Source organism: Myotis yumanensis, unplaced genomic scaffold (assembly GCF_028538775.1).
Source record: "Myotis yumanensis isolate MYYU_CA2020_CCGP unplaced genomic scaffold, mMyoYum1.0.hap1 SCAF_23, whole genome shotgun sequence".
NCBI classification, from domain to species: domain Eukaryota; kingdom Metazoa; phylum Chordata; class Mammalia; order Chiroptera; family Vespertilionidae; genus Myotis; species Myotis yumanensis.
This window is the reverse complement of record NW_027223774.1, coordinates 5,376,999-5,404,704: the sequence shown is the minus strand read 5'-3', so window position 1 is coordinate 5,404,704 and position 27,706 is coordinate 5,376,999. Positions and strand designations below refer to the sequence as shown.

General features: G+C 44.1%; 1 protein-coding gene across 1 annotated transcript; it reads left to right on the top strand.

Moving 5' to 3' along the window:
- Positions 1–231: 231 nt before the first annotated feature.
- LOC138999852 (zinc finger protein 665-like) lies at positions 232–24,809 on the top strand. Its single transcript, XM_070402065.1, has 5 exons — positions 232–375; positions 2,789–2,884; positions 6,869–6,995; positions 19,394–19,467; positions 22,202–24,809. Exons 2-5 carry the CDS (start codon positions 2,870–2,872, stop codon positions 23,840–23,842), a joined length of 1,857 nt encoding a protein of 618 aa, XP_070258166.1. The 5' UTR covers positions 232–375; positions 2,789–2,869; the 3' UTR covers positions 23,843–24,809.
- The last annotated feature ends 2,897 nt before the right edge of the window (positions 24,810–27,706 follow it).

Here is a 27,706-nt window from a genome sequence, read left to right as displayed (position 1 = left end):
TTGCCTCTGGGGGCGTCTGACCTCAGCCCCCAGCTGTGCATGAGCTGTGCAAACAAAGGGAGTCTAGGCTGCCCCCTTGCGCCCGCCCCGCCCTCCCTCCCTCTGTCCCTGCACAGGCCTGGCCGCCGGGCTCGGCCCCGCCCCCATCGCGGAGTCGCTCAGCTCAGGCTCTGGCCCCGCCCACCCCGCAGGGACGCGCATGCGTAGTTCCTTGCAGACGCGGAAGCGGCCGTGGAGGGGAAGGTGGGGTTCCCCCTGAGGAGGGTGTTTGTCTTTAAAGCTGACGCTCCCCGTCCCCTCCCCGCAGGGAAGGCTGAGGGCGCTGCCGGCGCTGAAGTCCTTGTTGGGGTCCCCGCCCCGGAGCCTCTCTCAGCGGTGAGTCCGCGTCCCGGGAGGCCGCGCGGTGCGGGCGCCACGTTCCTTTGGGAGGAAACGGAGGCCCGGCCCGGGGTCTCTCCGCCTGTGGCTGTGGCCACCGCCTGCCGCGCGGTTTTCCCGCTGAAAACCGTTCCCGGGGCCGCCGGTGCTCCCCGCGGGGCTGAGAGTCTGGGTCAGGGGGTTCCCGCCCTTTGCTCCCCTCCCTCCGCCCGGCGCTTCCGCCCAAAGAGCCCGGATGGCTCCCGGCCTGGGGGTACGCACCCGCCTCCTAGGCCCACCCCCATTTAATAAGGGGTCTGCCTGCCCGGGGAGCACAGTGTCCATGGGGGGCTCAGGGGGGAGGACGCGGTGTCCCCTGAAGAGGCGACCTGCCCGCAGGGAGGGGCTTTGTGGGCGCGGTGACTGCGGGGGGCGGGGACCCAGGCTGGGGGGTCAGGAGACGGAGAGAAAGACACGTGGGCGGGAGGAAGGGCAGCGAGGGGTCCACAGAGAGGGGCCCATAGGGAGTGTGGGGGGGACTGGACGGGACGGTAGGAGTGAGGGGGTCACTCGGGAAAGTGGCCTGAGGAGGAAGGAAGTGGAGACACAGGGAGGAGGGGGGATGAGGCAGAGGCGGTTACAGGCAACCAGGCCGGCAGGGGAGGGCAGTTATGGGGATCAAGAAGGCAGGTTGTGAGCGGTTAGGAGTCAGAGTCTTGGATTGTGAGAGGGATGTCCGACCGCCCATTTATGTATAATAATAAAAGGGTAATATGCTGATTAGACCAGACATCTTCCAGACAACCATCTGGACATCCTTCTGGACAGAGCCAGTGGTGGGGGCAGAGGCATGCGTGTTTGAGGGCAACCAGTCTGGTAGGAGAGGGCAGTTAGGAGCCACAAGGCAGACAGGGGAGGGCAGTTAGGAGCCACAAGGCAGACAGGGGAGGGCAGTTAGGGGCCACAAGGCAGACAGGGGAGGGCAGTTAGGGGCCACAAGGCAGACAGGGGAGGGCAGTTAGGGGCCACAAGGCAGACAGGGGAGGGCAGTTAGGGGCCACAAGGCAGACAGGGGAGGGCAGTTAGGGGCCACAAGGCAGACAGGGGAGGGCAGTTAGGCGGACCAGGCCGGCTGGGGAGAGCAGTTAGAGTCAATACGGCCAGCAGGGGAGGGCAGTTTGGGTTGACCGGGCCTTCCAGGGAGGGAGGGCAGTTTGGGGGAACCAGGACTGCAGTGGAGGGCAGTTAGCAGCAACCTGGCTGGCAGGGGAAGGCTGTTGAAGTTAACAAGGCCGGCAGGGGAGGGCAATTCTGGGGTTCAGGCCGGCCAGCGAGGGCATTTAGGTGGATCAGGCCAGCAGGGGAGGGCAGTTAGGGGGATCAGGCCAGCAAGAGAGGGTCGTTAGGGGCAACCAGGCCAGCAGGGGAGTGCAGTTGGGAGTGACTGGGCAGGCAGGGGAGGACATTTAGGGGGATCAAGCTTGCTGGGGAGGGCTGTTATGGGGATCAAGCTGGTCTGAGAGGGCAATTAGGGGGATCAGGCAGGTAAGGACAATGGTTAGGGCAGGCATGCAGGTTTTCAGATAGGAGCCAGAGGTCCCGCATTGCGAGGGTAAAGTCTGACTGCCCGTTTAGTCCCGAGTCATATGGGATTGGGTCTAAACCGTCAGTCAGATATCCCCCAAGGGGTCCTGGATTGAAGAGGGTACAGGTCAGGCTTAGGGACCCCCTCTCCCACCCCCACACGATTTTCACGCACCAGGCCTCTAGTTTTATAATAATTTGCTTCCAATTGCAACTCTTATTCACTCAGAGGGGAGAGACTTGTCTGTTGCTCATGGGTCATTCCTCGGATGGCAACGAGGAGGTGACCTGGGTTTGTCACCACCTGATGCCTTTTCATGGAATATTAGAAGCCTTAGCTTTGTTGCTGTGGTGTTTTGTGTCTCTGTCTGTGTGTGCTGCTTCCATGGATTTACTTTTTCTATGTCTGACACTTAATTTATTATTTAAAAAGATCCTGAGATAAATTCTCTGGGGTTTCCCAGATCCCTGGGGAGCTTTAGAAATGGTTTCAGGTGGGCTTTCCCCCATGGAGGTGGACAGCTGCTCTGGGTGGGGCATCATTGGTGACTGAGGACCTCTGGGTGATGGAAGGTGAGGATGGGGATTAGCATGAGGGTTACAGGATGCCTTTGTGTGAGTGGGGAGCAAGCTTTGTTCAAAGGAGGTAAGGGGGTGCTCTGTATGGGGCATCGGGACAGCAGCTCACATTCTCATTTCTGTAGGAGGTTGTGGATGTCTTTGGGAGGAGAGACACATGAAGACACACATTCAAAATTTCACAGTGTGGTCTCCATGTAGGAGCTCATTGTTCCTCACTCTCTCCTGTGACCGAGGACAGGAGGTGGTGCCTTTTCCTCATTTTCAGGTCCTTCTGACTGTGAATGTGACTCCTCAACATAGTGTCACCTGAGAAAACACCCCACACCCCGATCAGGACCACGTCCAAATGGCTGCTTCTCAGGTAAAAGATGTGTCCGTGGTAAGAGGCTGTTTGCTTTAGTTAGAACATCTGTGTATATATTATTCTTTCCCTCCCCATGCCTGTGTCCCCTCGGCTGCCTGTTACAGTCTTTCCTGTTACCCACAGCTGGCTGACTCAGTGCTGCTTCTCCCTCTGCTCGCTAAACCCCACATTCTGTCCCTGCACTCCCTCCCTCAATTCTTCACCCTGAACCAGTCTCTGCCTGAAGTGACTCCCCTTTTTTGCCTCCACTTCTGTCCACCAGGACCCCTCTCCCTCTCAGTCCCCTTCATCTCTCTGGGGCTCCTTCCTCTCTTCCATATTTCTCTACTTTTGATGTTCTTGCCTTTCCAGGTTTTTTTCCTTTCCTTATTTGTTTCCTTTTTTATTTATTTTTCAAATATATTTTATTGATTTTTTTCAGAGAGGAAGGGAGAGGGATAGAGAGTTTGAAACATCGATGAGAGAGAAACATCTATCAGCTGCCTCCTGCACACCTCCTACTGGGGATGTGCCCACAACCAAGGTATATGTCCCTGACCAGAATCAAACCCGGGATCCTTCTGTCCGCAGGCCGACACTCTGTCCACTGAGCCAAACCATTCAATGCCTTTTTCCTTTTTTCTTATCATAGTCAGTGTAAGCAGTTTCTATTATTTCCCTCTCTCTTTTTTAATGTATGTTTTTATTGATTTCAGAATGTAAGGAATAGGAAGAGAGAGAGAAACATCAATGAGCAGAGACAATCATTGATCAACTGCCTACTGCATTCCCCCCACTGGGGATCCAGTTTGAAACCTGGACTGTGCCCTGACCAGGAATGGAAACCTGCCCTCCTGGTTCAGAGGTCAACACTCTATCTCTGAGCCTCACTGGCCAGGCTGTATTTCTCCTTTTTCTCAGAGCCTTCTCTGCCTTCATTTTATGCAGCCTCCCCAAGGTCAGAAAGCATTCCCACCTTTAATCTACGACTTTCAACTACTCAGAACATCCCTTTTGTGACAGATCCACCTGGAAAGGCATCCATGTCTAACATCCCTATTGGGATGGGGTCAGAGGCTCTTGTGTCTTGAGGAAGGGAAATGTAGATTTTAGATTCGTGTGGCTGCCGCATCCGCTCTTGGTCAGGGGTAAAAAATGAAAATTTTACTGCTCAGGATAGCTCAGAAAGTTCAGAAAGAAGAGTAAATAGTAAATAGAAGTGTCTTGCTCACTAGATTAGTACGAAATACTTAGCAGGTAAATATTCTATTAGCTTACAGAACATGAGAAGTACCTGTGGATTGACACTTGCAAAAATTAATGTTTATTTGTGATCGTTTCCACATAATTCCTTCTTTATTGAGGTGTATTTGGGAGTCATGTCACAGCAGTGGTGACCTGACCTTCTCAGGCACAAGGGTATAATAGCGATTTAATGAAATTTGTACAAAGACCATCACTTCACATCTGGAAATGTCCCTCTTAGTTTGCGTTTCCTTTGGAAAATGAAGGACTTCCTTTTATTTCGTACAGATCATTGGCTTTTGCATGGGAGTTGTAACTAATCAGGTTTGATTCTTTAAATTTTCATTATATTCCATACTCTCATCATGACATACCCTATATGATCACTTTTTGTATTTTCTAGGACGTTTCCAAGAATGATATTATTAATGTATGTTCAGTTTCATTAAATTTCTACGAAATAGCTCTCCACTAATGATACATAAAAATTTTGAAGGAATTGTACTGATAAGAAAAATTAGTTCCCCCAGGCTGGTGTGGATTAGGTTTCAATTCTTGGTCCTGGTCCAGGGCAAGTAGTTCCTGGGTGTCTGTGGTAGGCAGCGAATCCGTGTATCTGTGTCTCTTTCACATTGATGTCTCTCTCTATCTCTCTTTGTCTCTCTCTGTCTCTCTCTCTCTATCTCTCTTTGTCTCTCTCTGTCTCTCTCTCTCTCTCTCTCTGTCCTTTTCATCCCTCTACCTCCCTGCCTTCCACTCTCAAAAACTCAATGGAAAAAAATCTCCCCAGGTGAGGATTTACAACCACAAAAAGGAAACTAGGTTTAACTTGTTTTGTATCCTTATGTTTCTCTCCTTATCCTATATAATTAAGAGGTAATATTCAAATGGTCTTCACGCCCTCATGCCATCAGGCTCTGGTGCCTTCATGCTGTCACAATCCATCACCAGGAGGTTGCATGCTTGTGGAGGCGGATCCCGATGTCATGGCAAGGTTGGGGGTCCCCCTGAGGCCGCACCTCCTGCCCCAGCACCGGGATGGGAGGCTAGATCCCCCACCTGGCAGAGCTTGACTTTGGTGGGGCCGGCTGGGTGTTGGTGTTGCCCAATGGAGGTGTGTCCAGCCGGACACTTCTGTTATAGAGAAAGGGAAAATAGCAATATTAAAATATTACCTTTAATTTCCTTTTAATGTGTACGAATTTCATGCACCAGGCCACTAGTTTGTTTATAAAACACAAAGAGGATCATACACAAATAGATTCATGAGATTTACAGAATCACTAAACCATCTTGATTTCATAGTTGTAAAATGTGTGTCTCTGTGCTTTAACTGTTAACATTATTTCAGCTATTTTTTCTTTTTTTTTCCTCAAGTACATATTTATCTATTTCAGAAATGAAGGTAGAGGTAGAGAGAGATAGAAATATCAATGATGAGAGAGCAATATTGACCGGCTGCCTCCTGCACACCCCACACTGAGGGTTGAGCCCATAACCTGATCATGTGCCACGAACAGGAATCTAATCATTGACCTCCTGGTGCATGATTCAGTGCTCAACCACTGAGCAACACCAGCTGGACCAGGCAGAATAATCTTCTTCTAAGATTATTCATAGTAAGTTTCTAAATAGGATTGTAGTTCCTATGTGTCCTATTCCATGAGAACTCAATTCCATTAACAAACCTTTTTAGTTCAAAGTTCCATATGAATTTTTTCTTGTGTTTTCTTTTTCTGAGTATTCAAATGTATGGCACATGATGCACAAACATTGGCATCACAGGTAAAAAGTGATCTTGTGACACATGTGGAAAACACAGGCCCCATCTCAGAACCTGGATCAGAATCTGTGCCTGTACAGAAGTTCATTTCTTTGTGTTCTACTTCACACTTGAGAAGAAGTCCTTATACTTCCAAGTGAGCATGACATTTCCAGCTGAAAATGACATACACCACTGACCCTGAGCAATGCAAACACAGCATTCAGAAATCTATATGCCTGTGTCTATACCTTTATTTTATTATTTATTTATTTTAAAATATATTTTTATTAATTTTTGAGAATAAAGGAGAGAAAGAGAGAGAGAGAGAGAGAGAGAGAGAAACATCAATGATGAGAGAGAATTATTGATCGGCTGCCTCCTGCTCACCCCCTACTGGGGATTGAGCGTGCAACCAGAATTAATCCCGCGACTTTTTTTTTTTACTATTTTTTATTTTATTTTATTTTGTTTTGTTTTATTTTATTTATCCTCCTCTGATATTTTTCCATTGATTTTTAGGGAGAGTGGAAGAGAGTGGGAAACAGAGATAGAATCATCGATGTGAGAGAAACACATAGATTGGTTGCCTCCGACTAAAGCTCGTGCCCTGACTGGGATTGAACCCAGGACCCTTTGGTCCGCAGGCTGGCGCTCCATCCACTGAGCCAAACCGGTGCTAGGGCAATCCCGGGACTCTTAAGTGCCTAGTCGGACACTATATCCACTGAGACAAACTAGCCAGGTCTTTACCTTAATTTTAAAGTTTTTTTTCCTGTAAACGGGAATCCATATCTAGGATTTGTGGACATATGTCATCCTCATTTGTCAGTGTTTGAAATCATATCAAGGAAAGTTACTGGGGCAAAGTGATCTTATTGGGTAATTCAGGATACTCCCATAGGTCCCAATCTCTTTTCCTAAGACTGTTTTCATTGTGCGTGACATTATGAACTCTTCTGGTAACTTCTTGGTAAATATTTATTTTCTTTCAGGGACCTTTGACCTTCGGGGATGTGGCCATACATTTCTCTCAGGAGGAGTGGGAATGCCTGGACCCAGCTCAGCGGAAATTGTACCTGGATGTGATGGTGGAGAACTGCAGCAACCTGGCCTCCCTGGGTGAGGATGACTTCCTTCCTGAGTTCCTACTCCACCCGCAGGGTTTTCTTTTATTATTTTAATATCTCTAGGGGCTTTTGCTTTCTCTTTTAAATTCTTGTTCTCAAGGGACAAATTGAGCCCTAGCTCCTTTGGCTCAGTGGATAGAGCACTGGTCTGCAGACTGAAATGTCCTAGGTTTGATTCTGGTCAGGGCCGATGCCAGGGTTGCTGGCTTGCTCCCTAGTGGGGGTCGTGCAGGAGATATCCTATCAATGATTCTCATCATTGATGTTTCTCTTTCTCTCCCTCTCCATTGCCATCTGAAACCAATAAAAAAAATATTTTTTAAAAAAAGAACAAATTGGGAGTCCTTGGGATATAAAAGAAAGGCTTTTTGATGTATGTGAATTAAGAACTCAGTGTTTGCACACATTACGTGTTGTCTACACTTATTAAGGTACTATCAGAAAAGAATATTTTAGAAAATCATTTTCTAGAATATTGTAATATTCTACCATGTCTTCTGGCCAGAGGACAGTCTGGATTGGAAATGGGAAAGCCTCTATAAAAATTCACACTCCATTTTCTTTTATTTTTTGATTTGTAAAGATTTTGTTGAATTCAGGGAGGAAGGACGAGTTAGGAGAGATAGAAACTTCACCTGGGCATTAATTGATTTTTTTATATGTGCCCTGACCATATGTGTTCTCTGTATAAATTGCCGGATATGGAATCACTGGTTTCCTGGTATCTTTATTAAGTATTGGAAAATCATTGTGTTTTGTTAGTGGCTACACCATTATAAACAAATTGTGTTTATAATGTTGCTGACAGTACATCAGTGTTCTCATTTCTCCACTTAATTGGTAATACTTGTCACTTTTTATTGATTTATGGATGATTGGCATCCTGTCAGGTGTTCAGTGGTATTTCAGGTGGTGTCCATTTACGTTTCTCTGATGATGAATGAGTTGAACAGTTGAACATCATTTAATATGTCTATTGGGAATCTTTGTATCCTGTTTGGGAAATGTCTATTCAGGTACTCTGTCCATTTTCCCATCATATTGTCCTTTTGTATTTTTATGGTTTTCCCGTCTTACTTTTAAGTCTTTTATCCATTTTGAGTTTATTTTTGTGTATGGTATGAGTTGGTGGTCTAGTTTCATCTTTTTGCATGTATCTGTCCAATTTTCCAACAAGATTTCTTGAAGAGACTGTCTTGACTCCATTGTATGCTCTTGCCTCCTTTGTCGAATATTAATTGGGCATAGTGGTTTAGGTCGATTTCTGGGTTCTTTATTCTATTCCATTGATCTATATGTCTGTTCTTGTGCCAGTACCAAGCTGTTTTAAGAACAGTGGCTTTGTAATATTCAGTTTGATATCTGGTATTGAGATCCCACCTACTTTGTTATTGTTTCTCAGGGTTGCTGCAGCTACTCGAGGTCTTTTTTTATTCCAGATGAATTTTTGGAATGTTCGTTCTAGATGTGTGAAATATGCCATTGGTAATTTAATGGGGATTGCATTGAATCTATAGATTGCTTTGGGTAGTTTGGACATTTTGATGATGTTGATTCTACCAATCCATGAACACGGTATGTTCTTCCAACTGTTATGTCTTCCTCTATCTCTTTTTTCAGTGTCCTGTAGTTTTTCACATATAAGTCTTTTACCTCCTTAGTTAAGTTTATTCCTAGGTATCTTAATTTTTTTGGTGCGATGGTAAATGGGATTGCTTTTTTAATCTCACTTTCTGTAAGTTCACTCTTGGTGTAAAGAAATGCCATGGATTTCTTTTTTTTTTTTAATATATTGATTTTTTTACAGAGAGGAAGGGAGAGAGATAGAGAGTTAGAAACATCGATGAGAGAGAAACATCGATCAGCTGCCTCCTGCACATCTCCCACTGGGGATATGCCCACAACCAAGGCACATGCCCTTGACCGGAATCGAACCTGGGACCTTTCAGTCCGCAGGCCGATGCTCTATCCACTGAGCCAAACGGGTTTCGGCACCATGGATTTCTTGGCATTAATTTTGTATCCTGCTACATTGCTGAATTCATTTATTAAGTCCAATAATTTTTTTTTTAATTCTTTATTAGTTAAAGTATTGCTAATGTGTCCTCATCCCCCACATTAACCTCCATCCTCCCCTCCGCCCCCACTCATGCTCTCATCCCCCTGTTGTCCATGTCCATTGGTTTGGCTTCTATGCATGCATACAAGTCCTTTGGTTGATCTCTTCCCTTTGCCCTCTCCCTCCCCTACTTTCGCTCTGGGGATTAATAGTCTGATCACTGTTTCCCTGTCTTTGGATCTGTTCCTGTTCATCAGTCTATGTTGTTTTCTATATTCCACAAATGAGTGAAATCATGAGGTATTTATCTTTCTCTGACTGGCTTATTTCACTTAGCATAATGCTCTTCAGTTCCATCCATACTGTTGCAAAAGGCAAGAGTTCCTTCTTTTTTACCTAAGCGTAGTATTCCATTGTGTAGATGTCCTCACATGGGCCATCTCAGCCTCACTGGGACCGTCGCAGCCTCACAGGGACCGTCTCAGCCTCACAGGGACCGTCTCAGCCTCACAGGGACCATCTCAGCCTCACTGGGACCGTCACAGCCTCACAGGGACCGTCTCAGCCTCACTGGGACCGTCACAGCCTCACAGGGACCGTCTCAGCCTCACGGGGACTGTCTCAGCCTCACGGGGGCAGTTTCAGCCTCACTGCGACCGTTTCAGTCTCATTGGGACCGTTTCAGCCTCACAGCAGTTCCATTTTGCTGACCCAGCTGGGTCCGGCTCCGGCTTTCTTCGAACCTGAGTCTGCTTCTTGAGTGTGTCCCTTATGGGTGCAAGGAGTTGAAATCTGCAGTTTGTTGGGTTATGCTGCAAAAGCGCAGGTGGTTCCTATTGTGCCATTGGCACAACTTGGATGGAGCTGTAAATTGAGTAGGGTGGGGTCTGAGGGAGTCAACAGGGCGGAGCAAATAGTAGTGGCGTCTCTGTGGCTCCTCGCCTCTCCACGACTCCAGGACTTCTCGTCCCCTACTGCCCGCGAGCAGCTGCGAGACAGAGCCTCCCTCGCTTTCCGACCCACTGCAAGGCTGTGCTGCCTCTCCCCGTAGGGTTCTGGTGCCTCATAATCCCCCCCCGAACAAGCTCAGTGGATTCGAGAGTTTGTAAAAGCACAGGAGGTTCCTTTCGTGCCTCTAGCACAGCTTGGATGGGGATGTAAATGGAGTAGGGCGAGATCCCAGGGAGTTACCAGGGCCGAGCAAATAGCAGTGGCATCTCCTCGGCTCCTCACCTCTCCGGGACTTTGCGTCCCCTACTGCCGGCGAGCAAGGGAGAGATAGAGAGTTAGAAACTTCAATGAGAGAGAAACATCGATCAGCTGCCTCCTGCACACCCCCTACTGGGGATGTGCCCGCAACCCAGGTACATGCCCTTGACCGGAATCGAACCTGGGACCCTTGTGTCCGCAGGCCGACGCTCTATCCACTGAGCCAAACCAGCTTCGGCAAAATGACACTTTAAACAATGGTAAAATGGTAGTAGTAGTAATACTGGTTAAAAATAGGGCGGCATAGATAAACACCGGAGACTGCCGCCGTGGACAACCACTTCAAAAATACAACTAAAAGTCGGAGCGGACATCAACCAGAACCACGGGAAGGCTGGATGAGGAGAGTCTCTTCAACTAGAAGCAAAAACAACAGCATTCCGACGCTCAGCGGAGGCGCAGTGTGGAAAATTTAAAGGTACGGCGGTGCGGTGGTGAGGGTGCGAGCGCAAAGCGGGCTGGCGGCTGAGGGCGCGATTGTCGTTTTCAATCAGGAGTGAGTCTCAGACTCTGGGCTACAGATCCGGGCGAGTCTCTAGGGACCCAGACTCAAACGGGAGAAGCGGGACTGTCTGGCTACGGCCCCTCCGAGGTTTGCAGCGATTGCTGGGACAGAGAGGCAGAGCCCCTGGGGACGGACTGAGAGCGGCCATAGCTGCTCCCTCCCCCCGCCCTGTTGAGCCCGCCCCGCCCAAACCCTGCGCACAGCCATTTGCCGATCGCCTCAGGCAAGGGCTGGACTAGCGCCTCCCCTGAGGACTGAAGTTTTCCCACAGCTGATTTCCACAGCCAGTCGGCCGGGTGGTCAAATCCCTCTAGTGTTAACTACAACAATTAAGGCTTGGCTAGAACAAGACTGCGCACAGAGACCACAAGGGGGTGCACCAAGAAAGCATAAAAGATGCGGAGACAAAAAAACATGACAGAAATGGAGGATATGGAGCTAAGAATCGCAATTTTGAGGGCTTGCCATAAATTTGTGCAGAGCCTCACGAAAACTAATGAGACCCTCGATGCTACGATAAAGAAATTAGAAAGTAAGCATACACGGACTGAAATAAAGAATATTATACCCAATAGCAGACCAGAGGAGCACAAGAATCAAAACAAAGATTCGACAAAAAACACCCAATTGGAAAAGCAAAATGAAAAAAGAATCCGAAAGTGTGAAGATAGTGTAAGGAGCCTCTGGGACAGCTTTAAGAGGACTAATATCAGAGTCATTGGAGTGCCAGAAGATGAGAGACAGCAAGATATTGAAAACCTATTTCAAGAAATAATGGCAGAAAACTTCCCCCACCTGGAGAAAGAAATGGACTTACAGGTCCAAGAAGTGCAGAGAACCCCAAACAAAAGGAATCCAAAGAGGACCACACCAAGACACATCATCATTAAAATGCCAAGAGCAAAAGACAAAGAGAAAATCTTAAAAGCAGCAAGAGAAAGAGGCTCAATTACCTACAAGGGAATACCCATACGACTGTCAGCTGATTTCTCAACAGAAACTTTGCAGGCCAGAAGGGAATGGCAAGAAATATTCAAAGTGCTGAATACCAAGAACCTACAACCAAGATTACTTTATCCAGCAAAGCTATCATTCAGAATTGAAGGTCAGATAAAGAGCTTCACAGATAAGGAAAAACTAAAGGAGTTCATCACCGCCAAACCAGTATTATATGAAATGCTGAAAGGTATCCTTTAAGAAGAGGAAGAAGAAGAAAAAGGTAAAGATACAAATTATGAACAACAAATATGCATCTATCAACAAATGAATCTAAGAATCAAGTGAATAAATAACCTGATGTACAGAATGAACTGGTGACTATAATGAATCAGGGACATAGAAAGGGAATGGACTGACTATTCTTGGGGGAAAAGGGGTGTGGGAGATGCGGGAAGTGACTGGACAAAAATCATGCACCTATGGATGAACTCAGTGGGTGGGGAGTGAGGGTGGAGGGTGGGGTGGGAGCTGGAAGGAGGGGAGTTATGGGGGGAAAAAAGAGGAACAAATGTAATAATCTGAACAATAAAGATTTTTTAAAAAAAAAATACTGGTTAAAAATAAAAATGAAGTAATTAAAAAGGTAAAATCAGGTGATGAAAAATGAAAAAAAAGTAGTTTCTTAATTAAAAGGTGAAAAAAGAATTTTAAAAAATGTGTAGTAGTGAAGGTACTTCAGTTCCTCTACTCTTCTTTTTGGCAAGCCTTAGTCCTGCCAGGTATGCAGGAGAGTGTTGAATTTCCCTGCAATACACTGTTCCTCCATGTTGTAAACCACAGTCCTGATTTTAAGGCAGGCCATATTTGTTTCCCAGACTGCCTTTATTTGTATTTACAGAAGAGTCAGTTTGTAGATCAGCCCCTGGGTGGCAGTGTTTCTGGATTGACCTCCAAGGCTAGTCCTCTCTATCCAGCAGTTAGGGTTTATTTCCCTGTCACACTTCAAACTGGTTTGGGAGAGTCGACTGCCTTAGAGCCTATTCTTTAATCATTACTCCCCGCTCTGTTTCCCAAGTTCCAAGAAAACAACTTTCCCCTGCAGTCTCTGCGAGTGACCCCAACTGGGCAATCCCATGCACTTGGTTTAATAATCAAACACAAATATTTAAGCGGAAGAGAAAAAACAAGAGCCTGAGAAGTTGCGCGAATTCGCAACCCTCCACCTTCCAGCTCTGTGCGTGCAGTCTCTTCCGAGTTTCCTCTCTCCCCTGGCACTAAGCACTCGGCATACTGACAAAATCCAAGGCTGCGTTTTTGCATCCAGTCCAGCTATGGGCTTATTTTTAGCGTTCCCTTCTGCCAGCCACCCTGTTGGAGCCCTTCCACACTCGTGGATCACGCTGGCCCCAATGGCCGCGGACTTTGTGGGGCGCAGATTTCCCCTGTGCGCGTTCCTCTCTCCAACCTGAATTGCAAACCACACGTTTAGGCGAAATCTGAACTTTCTGTGAGGAGAAGCAGGACTCTTCTGAGTCCACATAGTCGCGATGCTTGAGATCTGTTGTTTCCGGGTTAGTAGCCGATCTCTGGATGTTGTGGATGCCGTGTCTTTGGATGTATATGCTTCCAATAACAGCCACTCAAGATGGCGCGGTCTCCGCAGCTGAGCCGGCGCTCTGGGAGAGATTTCAGCCGCAGTCTCCAACCGTCCCCTTTCTCTGGGAGTCCTCTGTCTTTCCCGGCTGCAAACTGTCTCCTAGCTGAATATCTTCTGCTTATTCAGGCTGTATGATACCCGTTTCAACTGCTCACCCTTATCTGCTCCGGGACAAGGCACGGAACACATCCGTCTATACTTCTGCCATTTTCCTGTCGGGGTTTAATGCCTTTTGACTATTATGCTTTGTTTACCTTTCCTCTTAGTGCTAGTATAAAAAATTAAATATCATAAAAAATTTTCTTTATGGCCGAGCCAGATGGCCTCAGTGGATAGAGTGTCAGCCTGTGGACAGAAGAGTCCTGGGCTGGAATCTGATGAAGGGCACATGAGCAGGTTGCCGGCTCCATCTCCAGTAGGGGCCATGCAGGAGGCAGCCATTCAGTGAATATCTTAATGTTTCTATCTCTCTTTCCCTCTCCCTTCCTCTCTGAAATCAATAAAAATGTATTTGTAAACAAAAACATTTCTGTAACTTGTCATTTAATAGATTGACTTATTATGAGCTTTATGTTTCAATCTTTTATCCACTTTGGTTTAATATTTGTATGTGGTGTTTAATAACAGTCCAACTTTACTCCTTCTTTTACACGTAGACATCTAAGTATCTCAACACTATTCGTATGTGTGAGAATCTGCTTTACTTCTTTGGTAGTATAAGCACCCTTGTAGGAGATTATTTTACCTCATGGGTGAGAAGTTGTAAGTGGGCTCTTTGTTCTACAGTGCTTCTTTTTTGTAGTTGTTGTTAATCCTCACATGGGGACATTTTTTCCATTGCTTTTCAGGGAGAGTGGAAGGGTGGGAGCAAGGAGGGGGGAGAGAGAGGGAAACATTCATGTGAGACACATCGGCTGGCCCCCTTCTACTCAAGCCTCAACCCAGGTGGGGTGGGAATTTGCAACTGAGGTATGTGCCCTTTAAAGGGAAATTGAACCTGCCACCCTTACGTGCACAGGATGATGCTCTAACCCTGAGCCACACTGGCCAGGGCCTACCGTGCTCCTCTATTTACCTGTGTCTTAATGTGTAGATGATACTTTTGGATGACACCAGTTTGGAAATATTTGTTTTTTTTTAAATCAGGAAGCATGATGCCTTTAAGGTTATACTGTGTCTCATGTTAGTTTTGGTTCCCTGGTGTCCTGTGTCATTTCATATCAATTTCAGGATGAGGTTTGCTAATTTTGTGGAAAGTGCCATTGAGACGTGGATAGTGACGGCTTTGAAAGTTTATGTGAACCTTGGGTACTCGTGACAGCTTATACTGTTAGCATTCCAATGTAAGGCTGCATGTGTAGTTCATTTATTGAGTTCTTTAAAGACACCCAGCACTACTGTATACTTTATTTTTATTGGTTTTAGAGGAAGAGAGCCATGGGGCGAGGGCGGGCGGGGGGAGTGGGGAAGAGAGAGACACACAGAGAGAGAGAGAGATACATTTACTTCCCCACTTAGTTATGCATTCATTGGTTACTTTTTTTTTTTTTTTTTTCTTTTTTTTTTTTTTTTAATATATCGTTATTTGCTGGGGTCCGACCCCAGCATGTCCAGGGGTTCCCAAGGTGTGGACGGAGTCGGCGAAGAAGGAATGACATGGAGGCAGCAATCAGTTGATCAGCAGCCTAGCCAGGATCTCTAGCCAAGTTCTGGTCAGGATCTCCAGCCAGGTTCTGTGTCCATGTTCTCTTGCTAGGTTCTCCAGCCAGGTTCTCCAGGTTCTCCAGCCAGGTTCAGTCGCCAGGTTCTTTAGCCAGGCTCTCCAGGTTCTTTAGCCAGGTTCTCCAGCCAGGTTCTATCCAGGTTCTTTTGCCATGTTCTGTCTAGGTTCTCCAGTGAAGTTCTGTAGCCAGGTTCTGTCCAGGATCCCCTGCCATGCTCTCTTGCTACGTTCTCTCTCTAGGTTCTGTGTAGGATCTCCAGCCAAGCCCTGTCTCTAGGTTCTTCAGCCAGGTTCTCTCGCTAGGTTTTGTCTGTAGGTTCTGTCTCTAGGTTCTGTCTTGGATCTCCAGCCTAGTCCTGTCTCTAGGTTCTGTCTCTCTAGGTTCTGTCTCTCAGTTCTGTCTCTCATTGGTTACTTTTTAATATGCCCTGAGCACAGATTAAAACTGCAATGTTTTGGTATAAGGACCACACTCTAAACAACTGAGCTACTGGTTAAGGAAAGAATATCCTTTTCTTATCTGTGGTTTAGGCACCCTGGGTGAAGATCTTTAGACCTTTCCAGGAGCATGTCTATGAAGGCCTTTTATTATACCTTGCTTCATTATTTCTCTTAATGTCTGTATTACAGGTTTTTATTTCTTCGTTTATATATTTTTTTATTAATTTCAGAGAGGAAGGTAGAGGGAAAGATAGAAATATCAGTGATGAGAATCATTGATAGGCTGCCTTCTACATGTTCCCTAGTGGGGATCAAGATGGCAACCCTGGCACGTGCCCTTGACCGTAATTGAACCTGGGAACCTTCAGTTCACAGGCTGGTGCTCTATCCCCTGAACCAAACTGGCTAGACCTGTATTACAGTTTTTTTGATAACAGAAGCATTGAAGTATGTTTAAAAATCAGGAAGCCTGAAGCCTTTAATTTCATACATTCTTTTCACAGATCTCTTTTCACTTGGTTACACAGAGCCCTGTGACATTCACATTAATTGTAGAAAGAGATTTTCTGTTTCCACCAAGTGTCATTGGGACTTTGATAGGGATTGCTTTGAATGTTTAGGTTACTTTGGGTACTAATGACAGCTGATACTGTTAGCATTTCAGAGTAGGGTCATGGAATGTGTCTTCCAACTTAGTGATTTGTTCTTTAATTACAGCCGTCAATGTGTGTGTATATGTTTTCTTTTGTTAACCCTCACACTTTTTTTTTCCCCATTGAGTTTTAAAGAGAGGGAGAGGGCAATAGGGATAGAAACAGAGATAGAGCATAAAATATCGATGGTGAGAGAGACGCATTGTTTTGCTTCTCACACATCCAAAACGGGGTTGAAGTTGAACCTGCAACCATTTGGTGGGTGCCCATGCTCTCACCACCAAGCACACTGCAGAGAGCAGCCAGTAGTATTCTATACTTTACAGCAGAGGTCCTCAAACTTTTTAAACAGGGGGCCAGTTCACTGTCCCTCAGACCGTTGGAGGGCCGGACTATAGTTTAAAAAAAACTATGAACAAATTCCTATGCACACTGCGGCGGCAAAAACACCTGGCGGGCCGGATAAATGTTTTCGGAGGACCACATGTGGCCCACGGGCCGTAGTTTGAGGACGGCTGCTTTACAGCAGAGAAGTCATGCACCTTCTTAGGAAGTAAACTGTTAATATTTTATTTTCCATTTTGCTGGTAATCATGCAAATACATAGAAAATTTCTTATTCTGTATTAATTTCTGTTCCTGTACAGGGACACAGCTAATTTCATTCATCCTATATACCATGTTTTGAGAAATTAATTATATATAGATTTATATTTATAAATATATATATATTTATCTCTATATTCATATGTATATATATTTTTAGAAATGTGGAGTCTGTGATTTGCAATACAGAATTCTGTTATCTATTAGTAGAGATCATTTTATTTATTTCCTATTTTTTGTTGTGACCATGGGAATTACTTAAAATACCTGAAGGTTATAACAGTGTACCTTAAACTCATATTGTCAATTGCATACAAATCTCTGCTGATTGCCATTTCTATCCATGTACCCACATAAGTTGATATCACATTGTCTTTAATGTTGTTTGTCTTATAGAAGAGATTTAAGATTTTATTCTTTTAAAAAATACATTTTTTAATATTATTTTTGTGAAGGAGATGGGGGGAGAGATAGACACATCATGATAAGAGAGAATCATTGATTGGCCACCTCCTGCACACCCCACATTGGGGAATGAGCTGAAACACAGGCATGAGCCCCGACCGGGACTCAACCTGTGACCTCCTGGTTCATAGATAGACGCTTAACTAATAAGCCACTCAATTCCGCCAATTCCTTTTATTTTCTAAAGTTACACAGGAGAAATCAAAGTGATATATGTTTATTACAACACCACAGATTATTATATTTCTGTATATTTTTCCCCATACAAGGCATCTTTATGTGTTCATATGTTAGTGTTGTGTAGAATTTTTAAATTACCTCCACACGGTTTTCTTATAGGGCAAGTCTAATAATGAGAAGGTCTAATTATGAGAAAGTTTTGAAACTGGAACAGTTGTTTCCTTCCCATTGTTTTTCATCTGTTCTGTCAATATTCTTGTTGGATGGTTTTTGTTCATTTATCAGTTCCATGTTTTATCTCATGCCCTTCCCCCCCCAGTAGTTTTCTGCTTAGAAACCCCCTAATGATCTTAGAGGAGATGTCTTTTCCATGAGGAATTATTTTTTTGTATGTTTTTAGGTAGTATTCTGGTACTCGTGATATTTTCATTGTTTTTATCTGTGCTCATGTTATATTTATTCCACTTAGAATACAGTGATCTGCTTGTATTTGTGTCTCTTTCTCCAATTTTCAGGATCTTAAACGACTAATTTTTTATATAAGCTACCTATTCCTTTTCACTATTCTCTCTCTATGGGATTGCCTTGGTGGTTGATTTGTTAGTGTCTTATGAGTTCCTTAAATTCTCTTCACATTTCCAGATATTTGTTGGCTTCTCTTGTAAAAATCTTAATGAATTAAAATTTTAATGATTTATATACAAATTCTTCGATTATTTACTATTTTTTTAAAAATGTATCTTTATTGATATCAGAGAGGAAAGGCGAGGGAGAGAGTAATAGAAACATTAGTGAAGAGAGAGAATCATTGATCGCCGGCCTCCTATACGTTGGGGGATCAATTCTTCAACCCAGGCCTGTGCTCTTATGTGGGACCAAACTGTGATCTCCTTGTTCATAGGTAGAAGCTCTACCACTGAGCCACCACTCTCAGGCAAATTCTTTGATGTTTTGAGTTGATCACATCGTTCATTCATGATTCTACTCTATTTTTTAATTCATGTTTTATGTAGTTCAATTTCCTCTTTTGGTATAATGTTTGTAAAATACTTTCTCATTGTATTTTTATTTTGATTATATAATATTTTTGTGATATTATATCGTCTTTTTCCCCCTTCTTTACAACATTAAGATATTTATTTTCCATTTTTTTTAGATAATTAATATATTTTCATTAATATAATTCCAGTTTTTATATATTTATTTTGTTTTCCTGATGGTACACTTTTTCTGTTTTTGATTTTCTTCAGGACTTGATATCTTTTGGTCAGATTCCTGAGTTGTAAAGTAGCAGGCTTTTGAACATGCTTTCTATGGAAGAAACAAATAATAACCTCTGGAAGAAATTCTCCTTTCGGTTCTACACTGGTTGTCTGTTTAATTTCCCAGATGGAAATGTTCTCTGTTTCCTTCTCAGTCACACGGTGTCTTTTCAGTCTTCATATTACATGTTCAGTACTGCAGTCTTTATGGTGCTCGAACAATTTCTCATTTGTAGCAGCCACTACAGGGCACTCACTGTGCACTGCCATTCTGTTCACACTCTATGTCATACACAACAGAACGTGTTGTTTAAGAGGCTTCAAAAGAGAGAGATCATTGAACATGGACTTCCCTCATACCTCTCTCTCTCCAGGGAAGAAACTGGTAATTAAGAGTGTTTCCATAATATTGCCATTGTGTGCCAGGAGGTTTGAGCAGGTATCATTTGCAAATGTAGGCAGCCCTTTGTCCCTCTTTGATGTGAGTTTTCCTCATTGTACCTATCTTGAGCTTTGTTGAATCCTTCAGTGGGTCTTGGAGTACTCAAAACTGTCATTGGCCTATAGTTTCTGGTAACTTCAAAGTGCACTCACCACCTGATTGTCAAACCTAAAAATTTGTTTTCTTTCAGGTATGTCATCAGAAGATGATCAGGCCTTTATTCCAAAGCCTGGAATGCGAGATTTATTCTCTGAAATAATACTGGTAAGATATAAAAGGTGTCGCTTTGATAATGTACACTTAATGAAAGCCTTGGAAGAGTGTGATGAGAGTAAAGGGAATTAATATAAACAGAACTAATCTGGAATAGTTATCATAACAAAATTGTTGTTACCTATACAGGTCAAGTGTATTATGCTTTTGGGAAACCTCCCATATTAAAGTCAGTTCCATTGGCAGATCAGTGTGTTTCTGCAGGTGAAAGTCGAAAACAACTTTTTACTGTTAAACCAAGGAAATCTGGAAAAACTAGTAATTATAGTCTGTAGTATAAATAATCCTTTGAATTGCTTAAAATATAGGGTGGGATTATACTTTCATGCAATCATGTATAAAATATTTATAGATATTTATAATGTACCTATAAAATTTAAATGTCCTCAACTTGGAAATCTTAATAATTTATTTACACACACACACACACACACACATACATACACACACACATACATATATATATATATGTATGTGTGTGTGTTTGTGTATATATATATATTTTTCACAGAGAGGATGGGAGAGTGCTAGATAGTTAGAAACATCGATGAGAGAGAAACATCAATCAGCTGCCTTCTGCACGCTCCCTATTGGGGATTTGCCTGCAAACCAAGGTACATGCCCTGACCGGAATCGAACCTGGGATCCCCCAGTCCGCAGGCTGACGCTCTTATCATCTGAACCAAACCAGCCAGGGCTTATTATTACTTTTAAATATATTTTTATTAAACTCAGAGAAGTAGTAAGAGGGAGAGAGCAAGAGAAACATCATTGATAAGAAACAATCATTGATCGGTGAGTCCTGCATGCCCCCCATGAGGATTAAACTGGAAACCAGAGCATGTGCCCTTGACTGAAATTGAACCTGGGTTCCTGCAGTCCTCAGGGTAATGCTCTATCCACTGAGCCAATAAGGCTAGGTATTTCATTATTTTTTTATTAGAAAATATATTTTTATTGATTTTTGATAGGAACATAGAGGAAGAGAGAAAGGCAAACATCAATGATGAGAAATAATCATTTCTTGGCTGCCTCCTGCATTCCTCAAAGAGGGGACCGATTCCGAACCCAGGGCTTGTGCCCTCACCTGGAATGGAACCATGACCATCTTGCTCATACATTAAAGCTCAACCAATGAGCCATGCTTGCTGGGCAATTTGGCAGTTTTTTATTTTATTTACTAGAGGCCCGGTGCACAAAATTTTGTGCACTGGGGTGGGTGGGGGGTCCCCTCAGCCTGGCCTTGACCCTCTCGCAGTCTGGGACCCCTCTGGGGATGACCACCTGCTGGCTTAGGCCTGCTCCTCGGGGGATTGGACCTAAGGTGGCAATCAGACATCCCTGTGGCAGCCCGGCAGCCCTCAGGGGGTGTTCACTTGCCAGTGGGGAGCAGACCTAAGCTGCAGTCAGACATCCTTAGCGCTGCTGAGGAGGCAGCAGAGGCTCCCACCACCACCACTGTACTGGCAGCCATCAGCCTGGCTTGGGACTGTGCGGAGCTCCTCCATGTGGGAGCTGACTGACCACCAGAGGGCAGCTCTTGCATTGAGCGTCTGCCCCCTTGAGGTCAGTGTGTGTCATAGTGACCAGTCATTCCCAGTATTTCTGCTGTTAGGGTCAGTTTGCATATTACCCTTTTACTATATAGGATAGAGGCCTGGTGCACAGGTGAGGGCCGGCTAGTTTGCCCTGAAGTGTGTCCCACACAGGGTGGGGGTCCCGCTTGGGTGCCTGGCCAGTCTGGGTGAGGGGCTGATGGCTGTTTCTAGCTGGTCACACCCCCTTCAGAGTGGGGGTCCCCACTGGGGTGCCTGGCCAGCCTTGATGAAGGACTGATGGCTATTTTCAGGCTGCCCGCACCCTTTTTAGGGTGGGGATCCTCACTGGGGTGTTTGGCCAGTCTGGATGAGCGGCTGAGGGCTATTTTCAGGCTGGCCAAGACGGCGATGGAAGTTCTCGGCCCCTCCTTTTTTTCTTTTTCTTTTTTATTCAGGGATTTATTTACCTTCTATAATTGAAACTTTGTTGCCGCTCCAGCTCTCAGGCCAGGGCCTGCTGAAAGCAGGTATCTGGGGTTTGTTTAGCTTCTAAAATCGAAATGTTGCTTTCGGAGCTTAGAGCCAGGCCACGGCAGGTGTGGAACCTTGGCTTCCTCCATTACTGGAGCAAGCAAGCCTCCTGCTCACTTCAGCTTCGTGGCTGCCGGCTGCCATCTTGGTTAGGTTAATTTGCATATTCTGCTGATTAGCCAATGGGAAGTGTAGCAGAGGTATGGTCAATTACCATGTTTGTCTATTATTAGATTAGATTTATTTTTAAATATATTATTGATTTTTTACAGGGAAGAAGGGAGAAGGATAGAGAGCTAGAAATACTGATCAGTTGCCTCCGGCACACTCCCCACTGTGGACATGCCCACAACAAAGGTACATGCCCTTGACCAGAATCAAACCCGGGATCCTTTGGTCTGCAAGCCAGCACTCTATCCACTGAAACAAACCAGTTAGGGCAATTTGGCAGTGTTTTAAACAGGGATTCATTCTTCCTTCGCCGACAATGTTTTGTATTTATTTTTTGTGTATAATTTTAATAAATTAGGAAAGGTTTTTCTGTACAACCCTCTTGGTTTAAAGAGTATCACATAATGTTTCTTATGGAACAAGTGTACAAGTTTAATGAAGTTATAACTGTCACTAAAGGCCTTTCTATCTCCCATTGTCACCAGAGTACAGATAATGGAGAGAGCAGTTATCAATGGATTGAATATTGGAAAAATTTTAAGCAAGAGTCATCTCTTAATCATCAGTGGAGAAGGGCGCTTGCAGAGGACCATTATAAAAGTGGAAAAGTCATTGACCAAATGTCCAATCCCAATACACATCAGGTTATTCTTATTGTGGGGAAGACACACATAGGAAGTAAATGTGTCCAGTCTTTTCAGCAGTATTCAGATTACACTGAAGAAGAGAATATTCGTACCATGGAGGAGGCTGACAACTGGAATCCTTGTGGTAGAATGTCTAGTCAAATATTCAATCTAAATAAAATGGAAAAAATCCGTAATAAAGAAAAACCTTATAAATGTAAAGATTCTGGTAAAATATCTAATTGGTCTTCAGGTTGTATTCTAAATCAGAAAATTCATAATGGAGAGAAGCCTTATAAATGTGGAGAATGTGGCAGAGCCTATAGATGGTCCTCACAGCTTACTACGCATCAGAGAGTTCATACTGGGAAGAAGCCCTATAAATGTGGAGACTGTGGCAAAGTCTTTAGAAGGTCCTCAGATCTTACTCTGCATAAGAGAGTTCATACTGGAGAGAAGCCTTATAAATGTAGAGAATGTGGCAAAGCCTTTACAAGGTCTTCACACCTTACTAGGCATCAGAGAGTTCATACTGGAGAGGAGCCTCAAAAATGTGGAGTATATGGCAAAGCCTATAGATGGTCCTCACACCTTACTAGGCATCAGAGACTTCATACTGGAGAGAGGTCTTATAAATGTGTAGAATGTGACGAAGTCTTTAGATGGTCCTCAGAACTTACTCTGCATAAGAGAGTTCATACTGGAGAGAAGCCTTATAAATGTAGAGAATGGGGCAAAGCCTCTACAAGATCCTCACACCTTACTATGCATCAGAGAGTTCGTACTGGAGAGAAGCCATTTAAATGTGGAGAATGTGGCAAAGCCTATAGATGGTCCTCACAGCTTACTACGCATCAGAGAGTTCATACTGGGAAGAAGCCCTATAAATGTGGAGACTGTGGCAAAGTCTTTAGAAGGTCCTCAGATCTTACTCTGCATAAGAGAGTTCATACTGGAGAGAAGCCTTACAAATGTAGAGAATGTGGCAAAGCCTTTACAAGGTCTTCACACCTTACTAGGCATCAGAGAGTTCATACTGGAGAGGAGCCTCAAAAATGTGGAGAATGTGGCAAAGCCTATAGATCGTTCGCACACATCACTACGCATCAGAGAGTTCATACTGGTGAGAAGCCTTATAAGTGTGGAGAATGTGGCAAAGCCTATAGATGGTACTCACACCTCACTACACATCAGAGAGTTCATACGGGAGAGAAGCCTTTTAAATGTGGAGAATGTGGCAAAGTCTTTAGAAGGTCCTCAGAACTTTCTGCACATAAGAGAGTTCATACTGGAGAGAAGCCTTATAAATGCAGAGAATGTGGCAAAGCCTTTACAACGTCCTCACACCGTAGTAGGCATCAAAGAGTTCATACTGGAGAGAAGCCTTATAAATGTGGAGAATGTGGCAAAGCCTTTAGAATACCCTCAGAACTTACTACGCATCAGAAAGTTCATACTGGACAGAAGCTTTATAAATGTGGAGAATATGGCAAAGTCTAGATCCTCCTCAGAACTTAGTCCGCATAACAGAGTTCATACTGTAGAGAAGCAGAGGATATGAAAAAGGGCCAACTAGAAATTAAGCATACACTGACTGAAATAAAGAATAATATACAGAGATCCAACAGCAGACAAGAGGATCCCAAGAATCAAGTCAAAGATTTGAAATGTGAAGAAGCAAAAAAACCCAACCGAAAAAGAAAAAAGAATCCAAAAATATCAAGATAGTGTAAGGAGAATCTGCGACAACTTCAAGCGTACCAATATCCGAATTATAGGGGTGCCAGAAGAAGAGAGAGCGCAAGATATTGAAAACCCATTTGAAGAAATAATGATAGAAAACTTCCCCTACCTGGTGAAAGAAATAGACTTCCAAGTCCAGGAAGAGCAGAGAACCCCAAACAAAAGGAATCCAAAGAGGACCACACCAAGACACATCATAAAATGCCAAGAGCAAAAGACAAAGAGAGAATCTTAAAAGCAGCAAGAGAAAGAAAGTCAGTTATCTGCAAGGGAGTACCCATACAACTGTCAGCTGATTTCTCAACAGAAACTATGCAGGCCAGAAGGGAGTGGCAAGAAATATTCAAAGTGATGAATAGCAAGAACCTACAACCAAGATTACTTTACCCAGCAAAGCTATCATTCAGAATTGAAGGTCAGATAAAGAGCTTCACTGATAAGAAAAAACTAAAGGAGTTCATCACCACCAAAACAGTATTATATGACATACTGAAAGGTATTCTTTAAGACGAGGAAGAAGAAAAAAGGTAAAGATAAAAATTATGAACAATAATTACATATCTATCAACAAGTGAATCTAACAATCAAGTGGATAAAAACTCTCAGGAACATAGTAAACTGGTGAATATAATAGAATCAGGGGCATAGAAAGGGAGTGGACTGACAATTCTCGGGGGGAAAGGGGGGCGCTGGGGCAAGAGAGTGGACAAAAATCGTATACCTATGGATGAGGACAGTGGGGGCGGGTAAGGGCAGAGTGTGGGGTGGGAACTGGGTAGAGGGGAGTTATGGGGGGGGAAAAAAGGAACAACTGTAATGATCTGAAAAATAAAGATTTATTTTTTTAAGAAAAGAATTTCTCAGTGTTACCTCATTTCTTTCTTGGGATGGATTCAGCCCTTGTTAAACAGATTTTCTTGTCAATTAATTAAATGTTGCTGGATATTGGTCATTCTTCCAAGAGAATCCAGACACCATGGCAGATTTGAGGTTGAAAAAATTTCCTTTCATCAGAAGTTATTTTGTATATTGACAGCATGTCCACAGTTATATTCATAGAAGCGTTAGTTGTCCCCGCAGTGATTTCCTAGCCGTGACTAAGTCCCAGGGACGGCAGGATAGCAGTGATTGAAATGAAAGCGCCACATTCATTCCTTCTCCAGAGTCTTGTGAATTAGTACAAGCTGGTAATATCAGATGCTTTGCATGGGCCAACCCAAAGGATCACACAATGATTAAAGAAACTGGATATTGGATACTCTTCTACTCTACTTCTGGACATTCCCATGGAGCATTCATACGTATAAGAATCTCCTGTTATGTTGTCTCTAGGTCTCTATCTGGACCAGGGGCTTTATGGTTTTGTTCAGGACAAACTATTGGATCCGGATCATTGATAGGAATTTGATGTCACCTAGACAAGAGTTCCATTTTCTGGTACTGTAGTGAGTAATATTGAGGGTGTGTATTGATGCAAAAGATACAAACGATTTGTATTTCTTTTTTTTTTTTTTTTTTACTTTTATTTTATTTTTTTATTAAATCTTTATTGTTCAGATTATTACATTTGTTCCTCTTTTTTTCCCCCCATAACTCCCCTCCTTCCAGCTCCCACCCCACCCTCCACCCTCACTCCCCACCCACCGTGTTCATCCATAGGTGCATGATTTTTGTCCAGTCACTTCCCGCATCTCCCACACCCCTTTTCCCCCCAAGAATAGTCAGTCTATTCCCTTTCTATGTCCCTGATTCTATTATAATCACCAGTTCATTCTGTACATCAGGTTATTTATTCACTTGATTCTTAGATTCATTTGTTGATAGATGCATGTTTGTTGTTCATAATTTGTATCTTTACCTTTTTCTTCTACTTCCTCTTCTTAAAGGATACCTTTCAGCATTTCATATAATACTGGTTTGGCGGTGATGAACTCCTTTAGCTTTTCCTTATCTGTGAAGCTCTTTATCTGACCTTCAATTCTGAATGATAGCTTTGCTGGATAAAGTAATCTTGGTTGTAGGTTCTTGGTATTCAGCACTTTGAATATTTCTTGCCATTCCCTTCTGGCCTGCAAAGTTTCTGTTGAGAAATCAGCTGACAGTCGTATGGGTATTCCCTTGTAGGTAATTGAGCCTCTTTCTCTTGCTGCTTTTAAGATTTTCTCTTTGTCTTTTGCTCTTGGCATTTTAATGATGATGTGTCTTGGTGTGGTCCTCTTTGGATTCCTTTTGTTTGGGGTTCTCTGCGCTTCTTGGACCTGTAAGTCCATTTCTTTCTCCAGATGGGGGAAGTTTTCTGCCATTATTTCTTGAAATAGGTTTTCAATATCTTGCTGTCTCTCATCTTCTGGCACTCCAATAATTCTGATATTAGACCGCTTAAAGCTGTCCCAGAGGCTCCTTACACTATCTTCACACTTTCGGATTCTTTTTTCATTTTGCTTTTCCAATTGGGTGTTTTTTGTCGAATCTTTGGTTTGATTATTGTACTCCTCTGGTCTGCTATTGGGTATAATATTCTTTATTTCAGTCCGTGTATGCTTACTTTCTAATTTCTTTATCGTAGCATCGAGGGTCTCATTAGTTTTCGTGAGGCTCTGCACAAATTTATGGCAAGCCCTCAAAATTGCGATTCTTAGCTCCATATCCTCCATTTCTGTCATGTTTTTTTGTCTCCGCATCTTTTATGCTTTCTTGGTGCACCCCCTTGTGGTCTCTGTGCGCAGTCTTGTTCTAGCCAAGCCTTAATTGTTGTAGTTAACACTAGAGGGATTTGACCTCCAGGCCGACTGGCTATAGGAATCAGCTGTATGGAAAACGTCTGCCTTCTGGGGAGGCGCTAATCCAGCCTTTGCCTGAGGCGATTGCCAAATGGCTGTGCGCAGGGTTTGGGCCGGGCGGGATCAACCGGGCAGGCGGAGGGAGCAGTTATGGCCACGCTCAGTCCTGTTCCCAGAGGCTCCGCTTCTCAGAACCCCGGCAGCCGCTGCAAACCTCGGAGAGAAAGCTGCCCTCAGGTTCCAACCGATGCTGGATAATCCCGCTTCTCCCGTTTGAGTCTGGGTCCCTAGAGACTCGCCCGGATCTGGAGCCCAGAGTCTGAGACTCACTCCCGACAGAAAACGACAACCGCGCCCTCAGCCACCAGCCCGCTTTGCGCGCGCACCTCGGTACTTTTGTATTTTCCACACTGCGCCGCCTCTGAGCCTCGATTTGCTGTTCTCTTTCCTTCTAGTTGTAGAGTCTCTCTTCAGCCAGCCTTCCTGTGGTTCTGGGTGATGTCCCTTCAGTCTTTTAGTTGTATTTTTGAAATGGTTGTTTGTGGCAGCGGTCTCCGGTGTTTACCTACGCCCCCATCTTGGTCTCCTATTTTTCGAATCTGCTCCAACGATTTGTATTTCACATAGTCATTAGGAAAATAGATGAAGCAGACATTGTTTCTAGGTTAAGAGGGCCTTCTATCTTCATTTTGTCCAGAATGCATATTCTGCTTTGGGGTGAAAGGCTCTGAACGAGAGATTTCAACATGTTTTAATCTCTTGGCACAAATGGAGTAATTATTGAAATTCAGAGGTCCACCAAAATATGTATTTTGCCACCCTGTGAAAAAAATGTCTGATT

Coding starts and splice junctions, on each gene's coding strand:
- LOC138999852 (XM_070402065.1), top strand. Junction 6,996..19,393: donor CAGCAACCTGGCCTCCCTGG/GTGAGGATGACT, acceptor GTTTTCTTTCAG/GTATGTCATCAGAAGATGAT. Junction 19,468..22,201: donor TATTCTCTGAAATAATACTG/GTAAGATATAAA, acceptor CATTGTCACCAG/AGTACAGATAATGGAGAGAG.